We start from the raw sequence: 17330 nt of genomic DNA on the forward strand, positions 1-17330 counted from the left end.
GAATAATACATTATGGCCTTTCTCTTGCATTTCATAGATGGTACAAAAAAAATACAAAAGAACGGTCGTTTTTTTCTCTGTATTATCTTTAACCAGATCTAATGTGTTATATTCTCCTACGTTCCTTTCACATTTCCACAAACTTCAAAGTGTTTCCAAATGGTACCAAGAATATGCATTTTCTTGCTTCAGGGCCTGAGCTACAGGCAGTTAGATTTGGGTATGTCATTTCGGGGGAAAATTTAAAAATAGGGTGGGTTAAGAGGTTTTTTAAGCTTGCTAAACTGAGGAGTGTTAATTCACCTGATTCCATACATGTTTGATTTTAAAAGATTTATCTCACAAAGGAGTTGTTTAAGTTTAAATGTTACAAAAGCTACGTTTTTGTTATTTGGAGTTAAATACCTTTGGATTAGGTGCACATCTGCAAGCATAGCCGCAATTGCTGGACAAATATTATTTCTCTCAAAGTTTGTTTTAATATGTAAAAATGCTACATACAAGCATCCTGAGTGGACATTTAGACAGTAGCCTAGGCTATGAGTGGATTTGGAACTTTGAATAGCCGCCTATATGTCACAAACACAGAACTTCAGGTCCTGTCTGGTGAGTGGTCTTATAGGCTACTAACTAGCTTAACCCAAACAATGAGTCATGAGAGTGTCACCCTTTTGACATTCGTATACAAATGACATTATCAGTGTCATTATCAGATGGTGATGAGGGGACAGGAACTGGAGACGTTAAAACTTCCTGTCTACTGACATTATTGACCTTCTCCCCCCTCCTAAGCCTTAGGCAACATTGTAGCCATGGCTGCCCGTTTAAGACTATAAAAAAGCACTGTCATGGAATGCAGAAACTTTGATAACAATCGAAACGTGAACAGAAAGGCTGCTGACTGCAGAGCAGTCTGTATCGGAAAGATAAGGGCCTCTGCATAACGGGGAGAGAAACAGAAGAAAAGATCCACGGTATGGCGGCGTTACTCTCTCATTTATGGTACAGTGCGTCTACCTAACCTAAGTGGCTTCCAGACCTGCCCCCCCTGCAGCGCCACCCTAGCATTCTGACACAGGGAGATGTCTTTAAATAACCCGCACGGCAGTACAGAGGCTCTAAGAACCAAGCAGTGGATTATGGGAACGTTCAGAGCAGTAGACTTCTATTTATAACCACTAGGGCATTCCGCTAATCTGTTTCAATACTTAGACTGTGGCACTGTACAAGGCCTGGGCAAGACAATGGACCAGGTTATGGTACTATATACTGCTTATACCCCGATGCTATGGATAGATGTTGATGAGAAGGTAATTTGTTCAAATAAGTCATTTCCTTTGGAATGCTAGATCTACCCACCGGGGCGACTTAGATGATGCATCAAAAACAGTACTGTTTACTAACGCAATTACATGGTAGCTGGTGGTTAGTTGGACACATATAATCTACCAGATGCATTGAAGGATGTCAGCTTGTAATACTACGGATGGCAGGCAGTTGTTATTCAATGTGAGCAAGGTGAAACTAACCGCTAATGGACAAGACAGTGTCTGCCGGTTCAGATCCCTGGTCAGAGACACAAGCCCAGCTGGCTCTGGTGATGGCAGACTCATCAAGGCGCTACCCCAGCAGTGAGCCAGGTGTCAACACACTGAAATGTGATCTCTTTCTCTCCCTCCCACCTTCCTCTCGAAATTGGACTATATCCTTCTCTGAGACATGCCCCCACCTAGGGCTGTTACGGTGACCGGATTACCACCACACCGGCGGTCACGAGTCATTATGGCAGTCAAATTCCACGTGACCGTTTAGTCACGGTAACTAGGCTTCTCCAAGCTCTGATGCTGCTGAGGGTCATTAGTAGCCTACAAAGCTCACTAACTGCTTGGTACTCAGCACTCTATTGTCCCTCTGACATCAATGCAAATGTAATCGAAAATCTAATCAAACACTTCATGAGAGCCCATGAGCCCACGTTGCGCAACATTTCTTCAGGCTATGCAATTGTGTGATAAACAGAGTGATGGCCTCTGGTTGTATCACAACTAAAGTGGTCAAATAACGTCATCAAATTAAATACATTAAATCAGCATTACAATGGGTTTAGAGCCTAACTGGCATACATAATCAGCACGTGTTAATCAAATTTGGGGAAGATAATTTTCACCATAAAAACGCACCTTTATAATGAAAGCTTTACATGCATAATCACATTTGTGGTCACGTTTGAGAATGGCGTTTTCCCGCTATTGTTAAATTTGCGCCTACAGCCTACTGCCATGTGGGCATTGCTGCGCTTATAATGTGAAGAAATAGCCTAATAGTTTCTCAAAATTGTAAGCTAAAAGTTCTGATCTGTTATGTCAGTCTCATTGCTTACAGTTTTTTATATGCTAGTGGTTGTATTAATTTGGGATCTATCCCATCCTACAACTGTCCCAGACTGTGTTTGGAATACTTCTTTCTCGCACAGAATAGGTCAAATTTTGTACTATGAGGGACAGTAGATTGACATAGCCTAGTGCTTTTGCTGTTCATTAGGCCTACTCATCTTGTTGGCTGACAAAAAGTACATGTCGACAGTTCTTCCAATATCCACCTCGGAATTGGATAAGGACACGTGCAGTTGCGTCCCCAATGTGTCGGTCTTCACTTGTAGCCTGTGAGAAATACCTGATCATCCTGATGGAGAGCCATGTAAGTGAGGGTTGCTATGGAGCATGCAGCAGGGAATTATAATTATAATATTCAGCCCAAAGGCAAAACGGCCACTGGCCACAAAAGGCCTAGATTTTTTTAGGGAGCATTACGGCCACACTAAGGGGATGCCACCAGGAAATGTGAGGCATTATTAAGTGCTTGGCAAATTGTGAATGATAGACTGATAAAGTATGAGCAGCCTGTGCAAAAAAACAAAGCAGAGTTCATGCATTTTATGCAACTTTAAAAAAATATCGTTAGAGTCGCATCATGCAGCCTTAGAATGTATTAAGGATCAAACCATATATAGTGTTTATTATCACAACTAAAGTTACATAAATAACTCTAAATGAAGCATATAGGAGGTCCTGTTTCCTTATTAACTGCTCAACACAGAAAAGCTGCTTTTGCGCCATTTATTCAGCTATGCTCAATTGTATTTTCACACTATGAAATAATATCACGGAATTCCAAGCAAACTTTGTCTGCTGAATGAACTAGTGTAGCCCAAACCATATGGCACAGCCAGATCCGGGACTAACATAAGGACAACTCAGACTATGCTATTCTGTTCATCTGAAATAGATGACATTTTCTACATATTATGTTCTAGACCTGTCTACAATAAATAATGGATTTATTGTGAGGGTGTAGGCTACATTACATGGATGTATTAGACTTTTTAAAAATGTGATGTTCCAAAGGCCTGCATCAGTGGCTTATAGGCTATGCGTGGAACGCAGGAGATGCTAAATGTGTTCATGTTAATTAACCGTCAATTACTGCGAGAGTGGCAGTTATTTGCTTGACAATCACTGGCTGATTCAATTTCATGATCACCACAGCCCTAGCCCCACCCAGCCCTACTTCCCCCTAAACTGCCCCCACACTCCCAGCCCTCCTTCCCTCTCTACTGCTTCCTCCCTTTGAGAGGATAAGAGGGGCCGCCCAAGTCTGTCTGGGATCAGGAAAAAAACTTAACGGGGTCACAGACCCACTGGCTCCAGGTCATCTACAAGTCCATGCTAGGTAAAGCTCAGCCTTATCTCAGTTCACTGGTCACGATGGCAACACCCACCCGTAGCACGCGCTCCTGCAGGTGTATCTCACTGATCATCCCTAAAGCCAACCCCTCATTTGGCCGCCTTTCCTTCCAGTTCTCTGCTGCCTGTGACTGGAACAAATTGCAAAAATCGCTGAAGTTGGAGACTTTTATCTCCCTCACCAACTTTAAACATCTGCTATCTGAGCAGCTATCGCTGCAGCTGTACATAGTCCATCGGTAAATAGCCCACTCAATTTGCCTACCTCATCCCCATACTGTGTTTATTTATTTACTTTTCTGCTCTTTTGCACACCAGTATCTCTACCTGCACATGACCATCTGATCATTTATCACTCCAGTGTTAATCTGCTAAATTGTAATTATTCGCCTACCTCCTCATGCCTTTTGCACACAATGTATATAGACTCTTTTTTTCTTTTTTTTCTACTGTGTTATTGACTTGTTTATTGTTTACTCCATGTGTAACTCTGTGTTGTGGTCTGTTCACACTGCTATGCTTTATCTTGGCCAGGTCACAGTTGTAAATGAGAACTTGTTCTCAACTAGCCTACCTGGTTAAATAAAGGTGAAATAAAATAATTAAATTAAAAACTCTCACAATCACACAAGGATGGACAGATACAAACTCTCTCATCACATACAAATACTCAACCACACTTGAGTAGGCATACACACAACAAACATGAGTGGGCATATAAACACACAGTTGGGACCATCTCACAGAGCTGTCAGCAAATTATTTTACAAGGTAAGTTGACTGAGAACACATTTTAATTTACAGCAAAGACCTTGGGAATAGTTACAGGGGAGATGAGGGGGGGGGGGGGGGGTGAATGAGCCCATTTGAAGCTGGGGATGATTAGGTGGCCCTGATGGTATGAGGGTCAGATGGGGAATTTAGCCAGGACACAGGGGTTAACACCCCTACTCTTAGGATAAGTGCCATATGATCTTTAGTGAGCACAGAGTGTCAAAGAAAGAAAGAAAGAAAGAAAGAAAGAAAGAAAAAAAGAAAGAAAAAAAAAAGAAAAAAGAAAGAAAAAAGAAAGAAAAAAAGAAAGAAAAAAAGAAAGAAAAAAAAAAGAAAAAAGAAAGAAAAAAAGAAAAAAAGAAAGAAAAAAAGAAAGAAAGAAAAAAGAAAGAAAGAAAGTGCAGGGTCTAGCTTGCTCTAAATGCAGAGAGACGGTGTTTATTCTCAGCTCTCCACCATGGAAAGTAAAACACTTGTCTGATAAGAGTGACAGCATGCCTGCTTAGAAGAAAGAGATGGAGAACATATTACGTTTTCATGTCATATCACTGTGCTTTCACTGTCATTGAGGTATGAATGCCATATTAGTCTGAAAAAATCTAATGAATCAATCACTGAGAAGAAAAAGCAAAGGCAGGGTTGAACAGGTTAATGGTTTTGAGTGTAACAAAGGAAGCACTACAGTTTCCCTTGGAGATTTCAGGGACTGAAAAGCCCATTCCAGTCATTGGAGCACAACAGCAGAGCTGAACTGGTTTGACACGTCCTTCTCTGGAAACCCTAAAGCACTAAGCCTTTGGTCTGCCAGATCACCAGCTGATAGTAGCTACCCCTTTTTCACAAGGCTCCTGTCCTTAAACTGTCACATATTATCCATGTGTCTTCATATAACGATAGAAAAGTACCTTTTCACAGAGGACTTAAGGTAGCAAATCCTGTATTACCCGAACTGAACAAAATATGATTCAGAATAGCAAGTCACCGACATGGAATGTGTAAGTTAGTGTAAAAAAACGTGAAGGCAGACTCAAGTGTCATAACCTATAATCCTTACAAATAGCCCCCAAAATGCCTTATGACCCTCACCTCGACTTCTGAACACTGTATAGCACAAACAAGGACTCTTCCACTACATACTACTACCCTATGGTTTGCACAATGCCACACATATAATTAGAGGCCTATCAGGGCTCCCTCTCTCTCTTTAGACATAAAGGTCCTCCTACACCAGGCATTCGTCCACCAGATTAAAATAATCTTGGCCTTACTTGAAGTAATTGCAGCACATCCCTTTCCCTGTTGTACTGTTATTATTATTATAATTATGAAAAGCTGGTGAATTACAGCAGGCCTCCACAATAACACATATATATATATATATATATATATATATGTATGTGCGTTTTTTTTTAATATATATATATATATATATATATATATATATATATATATATATATATATATATATATACACACACAACCCGCACATATATATACATATATATACAGTGCCTTGCGAAAGTATTCGGCCCCCTTGAACTTTGCGACCTTTTGCCACATTTCAGGCTTCAAACATAAAGATATAAAACTGTATTTTTTTGTGAAGAATCAACAACAAGTGGGACACAATCATGAAGTGGAACGACATTTATTGGATATTTAAAACTTTTTTAACAAATCAAAAACTGAAAAATTGGGCGTGCAAAATTATTCAGCCCCCTTAAGTTAATACTTTGTAGCGCCACCTTTTGCTGCGATTACAGCTGTAAGTCGCTTGGGGTATGTCTCTATCAGTTTTGCACATCGAGAGACTGAATTTTTTTCCCATTCCTCCTTGCAAAATAGCTCGAGCTCAGTGAGGTTGGATGGAGAGCATTTGTGAACAGCAGTTTTCAGTTCTTTCCACAGATTCTCGATTGGATTCAGGTCTGGACTTTGACTTGGCCATTCTAACACCTGGATATGTTTATTTTTGAACCATTCCAATGTAGATTTTGCTTTATGTTTTGGATCATTGTCTTGTTGGAAGACAAATCTCCGTCCCAGTCTCAGGTCTTTTGCAGACTCCATCAGGTTTTCTTCCAGAATGGTCCTGTATTTGGCTCCATCCATCGTCCCATCAATTTTAACCATCTTCCCTGTCCCTGCTGAAGAAAAGCAGGCCCAAACCATGATGCTGCCACCACCATGTTTGACAGTGGGGATGGTGTGTTTGCTTTTACGCCAAACATAACGTTTTGCATTGTTGCCAAAAAGTTCAATTTTGGTTTCATCTGACCAGAACACCTTCTTCCACATGTTTGGTGTGTCTCCCAGGTGGCTTGTGGCAAACTTTAAACGACACTTTTGATGGATATCTTTAAGAAATTGCTTTCTTCTTGCCACTCTTCCATAAAGGCCAGATTTGTGCAATATACGACTGATTGTTGTCCTATGGACAGAGTCTCCCACCTCAGCTGTAGATCTCTGCAGTTCATCCAGAGTGATCATGGGCCTCTTGGCTGCATCTCTGATCAGTCTTCTCCTTGTATGAGCTGAAAGTTTAGAGGGACGGCCAGGTCTTGGTAGATTTGCAGTGGTCTGATACTCCTTCCATTTCAATATTATCGCTTGCACAGTGCTTCTTGGGATGTTTAAAGCTTGGGAAATCTTTTTTGTATCCAAATCCGGCTTTAAACTTCTTCACAACAGTATCTCGGACCTGCCTGGTGTGTTCCTTGTTCTTCATGATGCTCTCTGCGCTTTTAACGGACCTCTGAGACTATCACAGTGTAGGTGCATTTATACAGAGACTTGATTACACACAGGTGGATTGTATTTATCATCATTAGTCATTTAGGTCAACATTGGATCATTCAGAGATCCTCACTGAACTTCTGGAGAGAGTTTGCTGCACTGAAAGTAAAGGGGCTGAATAATTTTGCACGCCCAATTTTTCAGTTTTTGATTTGTTAAAAAAGTTTGAAATATCCAATAAATGTCGTTCCACTTCATGATTGTGTCCCACTTGTTGTTGATTCTTCAAAAAAAAATACAGTTTTATATCTTTATGTTTGAAGCCTGAAATGTGGCAAAAGGTCGCAAAGTTCAAGGGGGCTGAATACTTTCGCAAGGCACTGTATATATATAAAAGTTAGGCTAGTCCATCACACACACAATAATATATATATATATATATATATATATATATATATATATATATATTTTTTTTTTATTTATTGTGTGTGTGTGTATATATATATAAAAAACACACACACACACACACACACAAAAAAGTCAAATACTGATGCTTCAGATACTCAACTAGCCTAAAGGCCAGTTTTTTATTGCTTCTTTAAAATCAGTACTACAGTTTTCAGCTGTGCTAACATAATTGGAAAAGGGTTTTCTAATGAACATTTAGCCTTTTAAAATGATAGACTTGAATTAGCTAACACAAAGTGCCAGTGGAACACATGAGTGATGGTTGCTGATAATGGGCCTCTGTACACCTATGCAGATATTCCATTAAAAATCAGCCGTTTCCAGCTACAATAGTCATTTAACATATTAACAATGTCTACACTGTATTTCTGATCAATTTTATGTTATTTTAAATGGACAAAATGTTTTGCTTTTCTTTCAAAAACAAGGACATTTCTAAGTGACCCCAAACTTTTGAACGGTGGTGTGTGTGACACACACACACACGGTAAGCACAAATAAAATCACATATCACCCAGAAAACCAGTTACATTCCTCAACAAATAAGTTCCCAGCCAATAACTTACAATGCCCGGATGGCACCAGAACATCAAGATGAAATGTAATTTTGATGTATTCTATACGTCAACAGCAAAGTTAGGTAAGAAGGAAGTTGATGAATTAGGGCCTTGTAAACAAAAAGGGAGTAATATACAGGTCTTTAGGGAAGTCCAGCCAACCTTTTGATGCAGGATGCGGTGACGAGTCTCAAATCTGTCACCTGTAACACAATGAAGGCCACTATGGTAGATGGCATCCAACGATTTAAGAGTAGTGGCAGCTGCACTTTGATAAATAATATCACCATAATCAAGAACAGATAAAATGGTTGACTGAATACTCAGCTTCCTACTGCTTAGAGAAAGGCACAATCGGTTTCGGTCAAAAAAACAACAAATTTAAGTCTTAACTCCTTAACCGGCTCATCTATTTGTTTTAATTGTTTTAAACGTCAAATCCACTATCAATCCAAACACGGGAACACGTTCGATTGGAGAACCATCTAATGAGTGAACATGTATTTCATCCGAAACATTTTTTGCACGAGTTTAAAAACAACATGTATTTCGTTTTGCCCGTATTAAGCACACGTTTTAAAATCAGCAAGGGATTCCTGCATAGCTACAACATCCGACTGTAGTTTTGAAAATGCCAGATCAACAGTCTGGTCAATAGCATACAGAGTAGTATCATCCGCATACAGATGAAGTTACCATTTTATACACCTTCATGTACTTCAAGAAATTCAGACTAAACCCCATCAAATCACGATAGCCTGAGTTCTGTCACTAAGATAATCATCAACCCAGGAACAGGTGTCAGAGCTCAGGCCTATCGAGGACAACTTATTAAATGAAATAGCATGATCAACAGTATTAACGTCTTTTGACAGGTCCAAAGCGGCTCATTCCATTTCAATGTCTAAAGCATTGACAAGATCATTAACAACTAAAATGCTTGCTGTAATAGTGCTGTGCCCAGGCCTAAACCCTGATTGGTATACATTCGTAAATACATTTCTCAGATGGAAAAAAAAGAGCAAAGCTGTACATTTACCAAGGATTCAAGAATCTTAGCTAGACCAGGAAACCTAGAAATGGGGCAATAATGATTAAGATCACTACTATGCCCATCCTTATGGAGTGGCAGCACAAGAGCTGATTTACATACTTTTAGAAAAAAAAATGTGGGTTTGAACCAACAATAATGGGTGCTGCACACTTAAGCAGACCAGGATCCAATTGGTCGGCCCATGTGGATTTCTTGTTGTCTAACGCTAGCAAAGCATCCAGGACTTCATTTTCGGTAAATAGCCTAAAAGAAAAGCTTTGAATATCATTTCTCTGATCATTCGGCAAGTTTCTCCAATCAGCATCCAGCCCAACACCATTGTGAATAGGCTTGGAATAAGTTATTTCAAAGAGATACCCTGCTGAAGTCAAATGGTGATTAAATGTATCAATGATGAGATTTGTTCCGTAATGAGGCCAATGTCTGAATATAATTTGCTACAATGCACTACTTTTGACCAGGTCAGTGCACTATCTAGGAAATATGGTGCAATTTGGGATGCAGCCCTCCTGTGACCCAGAAACTCTGGAGCTGACCGAGTGGACAATGTACCTGTGCCTGTTCTGTCCTCATCTCTGCAAAGAGGACAACACGGGTGATTCACCAAGTCATCCCCATGGCCTGCTGAATGCCTAACTGACATTCATTCTCTTCACCGAGTGCCATCACCTTGGCTAAGAGAGGGAGTCAGTCAGTCACGGTACGGGAATATGCGTAAGTATCAGGCACTACTGCAGACAAAACAAGACACTCATATACAGCACAGTTTATCAACAATGGAAGCTGACTGCAGAATGAACTCCCAGGTGCAGTGAATGAATCATGGTTAAGCCACACCCTTGGTTGAGTTAAAGCCATGACATTATAACAGGTGTCGATAGGTCAGAAAGGTCAAATAAGATGCTGAACTGTCATCTCCAGCTCTTGAAAAGGTCAGATCAAGACAGTGCAACAGCAATGGCTATGCAGAGATAGGTCTAGTAGATTTAACAGCTTCAAACCTTCCACTCTACACCATGATGGACTAGCCTAAATGCTAGCTTCTATCCTCCGCCACTGAGGAATAAAGGGACATTGCTTGCTGTGACAGCAAAGTCGTGGCATGCCACTACACGTGTCACAAGTGGCTGCGCTTAAGGGTGGCCCACTGCGAAGCAGTCAATGCTTTACAAGGATTACAAGGCTATGCAGCAAATATATTGTGCCCTAATCACAATCATGAAATCTCAGACACTCACTGACTGAGAAGAGGTGAGGATATATTGTATAGGCAAAAATTGCTACTGAAAATCCATCTCACATAGTTACAGTGATAGGGTGGCTGTCCGGTTGGTTAGCATGCTGTGCATGGTGGGGAGACAAAATCCTTGCTGGTGGCATTTAATGGCAAGTCACCAAGGGACAGGAGAGAAAGGCCACTGGCATATTCATCTGACATTTCATAATGACAATATAAAGAAGCGTAGAGCTAATATCTACCTACCTACATAATTTCACATTTGATGTAAACTATGTGCTTGTGGTTCAGGCTGAAGCCCCTGAGAACACCTAGCCTATACCTGGCTGCAAAATATATATCATTGGAGCAGGAGTCAGCATTAGGAATTGAATTCTTTGCCCCAGCTTTTTTAAGGTCCCTTGATACAGCATACAGATCTTAGAGTAACTAAGCTGTTGAAGAGGGATTTCTACATTGGTTTTCACCACAATAATTATTGCTGGTGCAAGCTGAAACGATTAATCTGACTGGCGTCAAGGCAGGTGGAACAAGTCTATCTTGCTGTCAGGACTACTGAGTAGGCCCTCAGTGTCAAGCAAACGAATGAATGCTGACCACGCCAAAGAGAGATTTCACACGTTGTCAGTCACTTAGTCATACATAGAGCAGCTCACACAGTAGTGCTGAATGTGTTCTGCAGTAAACACACGCTGAAGCTGCTGTGTTGAAACAGCTAAACCAATAAGTGGGCCTGATATCCAGAAGTCTAAACCTAGCTATTAGCTTCTATCTCTGAAGCACTCCGTAGAAGAGTTGGGAAGTATCCAGATTTTCATACCGTTTCTGTACCATACCGGGGTATATGGTTATACCGGCAGTGCACACAATTGAATGATTTAAAAAAAATAAATGCAAAAAAAAAAATACATGGCAAATTCACATAGCGAACACTAGCTAAATGCTAGCAAGCGCATGATAACATTAAACTAATTGCAAGGACAAAGACACCACAGGTCATGAGGTTGTACAATTATCTCAAAAAGGTTGCACGCACAAAACAAATACTAGACAGCAGGGATCTTGATCCAGGGGATTGATTGTCTCTGCTCTAACCGAGAAGCTTGATCTCGCAACCTATCTAGAAAGTTAACAAACCAAATGCATAGCTGGAGCCCTGAGCTGGAGAGAATGTATTTGGCACATCTTAGATAGGTAAACCTACAGTTAGTTATAAGATACTTACCTGGCAAACACTAGTAGAGAGTTTCAAATGTAGCTTGATCACCTCTTAAAAGGTTAATTAAATAGTTAACCCAAATAGTTACCCGGACTATCTGCATTAACTATTTAGACTCATCACATACACTGCTGCTACTGTTTTTATCTGTTACTTTATTCCTAGTTATATGTACATATCTACCTCAATTACTTCGTACCCCTGCACATCCACTCGGTACTGGTACCCCTTATAGCCAATTTATGGTTGAATATTGTGTATCTATTATTACATGTTTTACTTTTCGATTATTTCTCTATTTTCTTTCTCTCTGCATTGTTGGAAAGGGCCCCTAAGTAAGCATTTCACTGTTAGTACACACCTGTTGTTTGCAAAGCATGTGACTAATAATAACATTTGATTTGAAGGTGGAAGGAAGTATGTGGATGCTGATCTTTGCACAGGCTTTCACAAGATGTTTTCACCAATACAGGAAATGCAAAGTCATTCAAATGTGTAAAACGTGTAGAGGCGTGGGCCAATGTAAACTGTGTGGTAGCGTCAACAAACAACTATTATAACTTCTACACAAATGAGTCATAGAGCTTAGTCTTCTGAATACTACTGTAAAACAAAAAATAAAATGAAGTACTACGCCTAAGGGTAAAAATAATAGTCTACCACTAGATAGCTTCTGATCTCCACTTCAGACCAGTCTCTTCCCTTATCTCCTGATAAACTGTTCCTCATTTCTGCCCACCTGAACCAGAGACTCACCTTTATAGGTCCAGTGCTAAAGCAGATCTTCCTGTTCTCCGGCGGTGCTTCCTCCTCAGCAGGCAGTCCCGGGATCTCAGAGCAGCTCGACTCTGGCTCGTAGGGCTCATCTTCCTCCTCCTCATCCTCATCCAGCTGGCTGCCGCCGGAGTCCTCTCCGATGCCGCTGTATGCGCTGATGTCCACCAGGTCGCCCTCCGAGTAATCATCCTTACGAGACTCCTCCTCCAGGCCATCCTCTTTCTGTCCCTCACATTGGGGTCCTTCCCCTGGCTCCTCCCTGTGGCCCCTCTCTCCCTCCTGCCGCCCTACCATGTCACTGGGGCCCCCAGAGGCCTCTCCATTTTCCAGTGAGGCGTGGATCTCGGCCTGCACCAGCCGGCTTCCTGCCTCGGGTGCGGAGGAGTCCTCTTGGTCCTTGGGTATTGGTTCCCTGCCAGGCTCGCCTCCGGTACTTGAGCCCCTGGCTTCCTTCCCTCTCTCCCTCTCAGGCTTGGCTTCGGTAGAAGCAGAAGAGGTCCTGTCCCCTGTTTGTGGACTTCCTGAGGAGCCGTTGTCGTTTTGGGGAGCTGCTCTGTTCCTGGGGCTTCTGGGGGAAGCCTCCTGGTCCAAGGGTTGGCTGCTCCCATCCCCCTGACTTCCTGGGGGCAAGACTTGCACCTTCCTGGCGATGATTTTGGAGTTGAGGCATTCCGCTGTTTTCGCCGGAGTGGGGCTTTCTCCTCGGGAGGGCAATGGGGACGTGGAGGAGGGCCGGTTCAGGTTGTTCCTCAGGTCACCCTTCTCGAAGACAGCGCTTAGCTGGCTAACGGTGGGCGACACCGCCTCACCGGCTCCCCCTACCATATCCAGGCAGTCCAGAGACTCAGTGCTGCCATTGAAGCGCACTACCACATCCAGCCGACTGTCCTGGACCGCGGATGAAACCGGACGCTCCTTTTTGAGCAGGATGCGGTTGGTGGCCGACTGCTTCTCCTGCAGCTGGCGCTGCTCGAAGATCTTCCTCGTCTCCTGCAGCTTGGAGTATCCCGCTGAGGCCCCTCGGGACCCGCCGACTTCGCCGCCCTTGGGGTCGAAGCGGTTGACGCGCTCAGAGACAGTGGCGCCCAGCTTGAGCAGGGCGCTGTGGTTCACGTCCTCATTGAGGCTGCTGGCCCTGGGCAGGGACAGCCGCACCGCCTGGTCATTGGCCTTGGACGGGTCATCCTCATCGCCAGGCGACTGCATCTGCATGAACATGTTCTTGATGCGGTGGACATTGGAGCCGTACTGCCGGTGGCCCCTGCCGGTAGGCCGTGGCGGCTTTCCATCCTTGGCAGCATCGTCCCCATTGGCGGCATTATTCAGGGCGTCGTGGGCCTGCTTCAGAGCCTGGATGCCCGCCTCATAGGCGTTCCTGTGGGGGGACGGGCTCCGGAGGGTGGAGCTGGCACTGCCCGCCGATGGGGGTTCAGTCTTCATCATGGTTAATCAAACTGAGCCACTGAGACTTGGAAGTAACAGCATAGCTCCTCTGTCTTCCTCCCCCTGGATGAGAAAAACAAACAAAACCACTCAATTTCACCTGAGGGAGTCTGCCTGCCACATAAGGTAGACAGACACAAATGCAATAACCGCATTGAGTGATAGTGGGGAAGAGAGAGTGGGTTAGTGAAAATGAAAGGAAGATAGATAGAGATCTTGCACACAAGAAAGGAAAGGAAGGATGGATAGAAGCTTGAAAAGGAGCAAGTTAGAGAAATCCAAGAGAGAGAAAAAATAGAAAGCTACACACGTGGGTGTGAGGGAAGTTTGGGCTGATGTAAATAGGAGATTTGCAACGCCCCAGGCTGTAACCTACCTATTCACCTACACTTAGAAAGGAGAACTGCAGTGAATGATATGAGATAAATATGATATGACTAGTCTAGGGTTTACAACAATAACACACAGATAGCAAATTGGAGTAGGCCTGGCAGAAGTTCAACTTGTGACGGATTGCTTGTGCTGTATCCCTTAGTCATTATATCATTTTGATCGCTAGGATTTCTCTCAGCTGCCTCAAGATTTCTGGTCTCACCACCGACAGCAAAAGCTGCTGCAAAGTAGAAAGACACCACAGGGTCTTAAAGCTAACTGTATAACAATAATCCTCATTCATGTAATCAGAGCCATGAGTCTGTTTGAGAGAGGACTACAAATCCAATGTCTTTACGGTCACTCAAATACAGTATATAACCAACAGTAGTCTTCTGGGAAGGCGTTCCACTAGATGTTGGAATTTTGCTGTGGGCACTTGCTTCCATTCAGCCACAAGAGCATTAGTGAGCTCGGGCACTGATGTTGGGCGATTAGGCTTGTCTCACAGTCGGCGTTCCAATTCATCCCAAATGTGTTATATGGAGTTGAGGTCAGGGCTCTGTGCAGGCAGTCAAGTTTTTACACAGCGATCCTGACAAACCATTTCTCTACGGACCTCACTTTGTGCACATGGGCATTGTCATGCTGCAATTGGAAAGGGCCTTCCCCAAACTGTTTCCATAAAGTTGGAAACACAGAATTGTTTAGAAGGTAAATTGTGTGTTGTAGCGTTAAGATTTTTTGCGTTGCTTCCAGTGGCAGTTTGGAACTCGGTAGTGAGTGTTGCAACAAAGGACAGGGGATTTTTACACGTTATGCGCTTTAGCACTCTGCAGTCCTGTTCTGTGGGCTTGTGTGGCCTACCACTTTATGGCTGAGCCAATGTTGCTCCTAGACACTTCCCAATAACAGGACCTACAGTTGACCGGGGCAGCTCTAGCAGGGCAGAAATTTGACAAACTGACTTGTTGTAAAGGTGGCATCCTATCACAGTGCCATGTTGAAAGTCACTGAGCTCTTCAGTAAGGCCATGTATCTGCCAATGGTTGTGTGCTCAATTTGATACACATTTCACCAACAGGTGTCGCTGAAATAGCCAAATCCACTCATTTGAAAGGATGTCCATTACTTTTGTATATATTTTTATTTATTTAACTAGGCAAGTCAGTTAAGAACAAATTCTTATTTTCAATGATGGCCTAGGAACAGTGGGTTAACTGCCTTGTTCAGGGGCAGAACGACAGGTTTTTACCTTGTCAGCTCAGGGATTCAATCTTGCAAACTTTTGGTTACTAGTTCAACGTTCTTACCACTAGTCTACCCTGCCGCACTCAGACCATGTAATAGACTAAATATGCCTAAATGTTGTTGAAAATCACGTACAACATACCAGGCTGGACCATAATTATGCAAATACCTGCCACAATGCCTTTATTCTTCAAATCAGCAGCACTGTATTGATCCAGTTTCCTGTTATCGTATATTACCATGGCGACACCTTATCCCATGAACGTTCTAATTGTATTTACAAAGAAAGCACAGTATCCTGCTACCACTACACATAGGCCTATTGTATGTAAACGGATGTAGTCTACATGTCATGTATGATGTCAGTTGGATTTAAATATGATATACATAATGCCTTTGATGAGAATCTATCCAACATTGGGCCTAATTGAAATCGGACAGAGAATCCATATATCCGCATTTGATCAGTGCCACTTCAATGAATGGAATAAGCTATTGCAACAGCCTATGCAGACAGCACAAAGGACATCCTATACAAAACACGAACACAATCTACCCTAAATTCTTTAGTCATGGAGCACGCTATTTTGTCAGTGACTCATCTTCTCAGCGTATAGACCATTCCGCAATTTTTGACAAAAAATATATATTTTCTCAGCTACAGTCCAACAATCGTACGATACATTGTATCAGGAAACGACACGTTCCAAATAGGTGGTCTGTAAAATGTAGCAACGTGTGTCTGATGTGCAACGGAGCATCTAAAATAAACACATGTCATGTTATGATAGGTTTTTGTTGTGACTAATAGACTACCAGGCAGACAGTCAGTTAGGATTACGGAGCGCTATAATTTAGTCTGTTCGCTATAAACGCTAGCACGCTCAACAAACTATATATATACAGGACATGTATTGTGGAATACACTTTCATGAAACATCCCCGACAATACCCTATGTGCGTCCGTCAAAACGCCGTGTTGTCAAAAACATTAGGACCCTGCGGAAATTAAGGGCCTCGAACACCTCGCTTGCATGATGGCTGTACATCGCTTCCTGCATCTTCTGCAGTTGGAATAGCAGTTATTTTCTCTACAAGAGCAAGATAAAAGCAAAAACATGTAATGTCGTTACATCTTTACTAGGTTTGGTTACCGTACCTTGCTCACAGTGTTTCGTTCAAGTTACAATCCGTCTATTATAGAATCCATTGTGTCCACGTTCTGTTTTCGCTTCTGATTCCCTTGCGAGCGTAGCGAACTGATGCCTTTGCTCGTTCTCTCTCTCCCTCTCTCTCTCTCTCTCTCCCTCTCTCTCCCTCTCTCTCTCTCCCTCTCTCTCTCTCCCTCTCTCTCTCTCTCCAACCTCCCCCTCCTCACCACCAACAGCATATGGCATCACAGGCAACTTTAACCCTTGATGTAGAGCAAAACAAAATAGACTTGAAGATTCCCCCCTAATTTATCTTGCAAAAGACATGCCTCTCGTAGGGCTATTGGCTACAATACATTCGGGCCAATAATCGAACAGGCCTATAGATGATTTATTATCCCACTGAACCGGCTGCTAGACCTATGGGTTTATAGCCGATTAAACGTCACATAAAATTACGTTTTTATACAAATTACTAATTTCAGCACCTAAATAATTACAAATGACATTGTATTTGCGTGTATAGCCCATTATAGCCCAAAACCATT

At 42.4% G+C, this 17330-nt stretch overlaps 1 protein-coding gene across 1 annotated transcript in view; it reads right to left on the reverse strand.

The window, feature by feature from the left end:
• The window catches only part of LOC139421080 (neurabin-2-like), a 63046-nt gene extending 46077 nt beyond the window's left edge, over positions 1-16969 (reverse strand). The window contains exons 1-2 of the mRNA XM_071171604.1: positions 16791-16969; positions 12545-14071 (exon numbers count right to left, since the gene is read on the reverse strand). Coding sequence (XP_071027705.1) covers positions 12545-14008 — 1464 coding nt within the window. The 5' untranslated portion in view covers positions 14009-14071; positions 16791-16969. The remainder of the gene's footprint in view (positions 1-12544; positions 14072-16790) is intronic.
• Positions 16970-17330: the final 361 nt, after the last annotated feature.

The sequence above is a fragment of the Oncorhynchus clarkii genome, chromosome 12 (assembly GCF_045791955.1).
Source record: "Oncorhynchus clarkii lewisi isolate Uvic-CL-2024 chromosome 12, UVic_Ocla_1.0, whole genome shotgun sequence".
Lineage (NCBI taxonomy): Eukaryota > Metazoa > Chordata > Actinopteri > Salmoniformes > Salmonidae > Oncorhynchus > Oncorhynchus clarkii.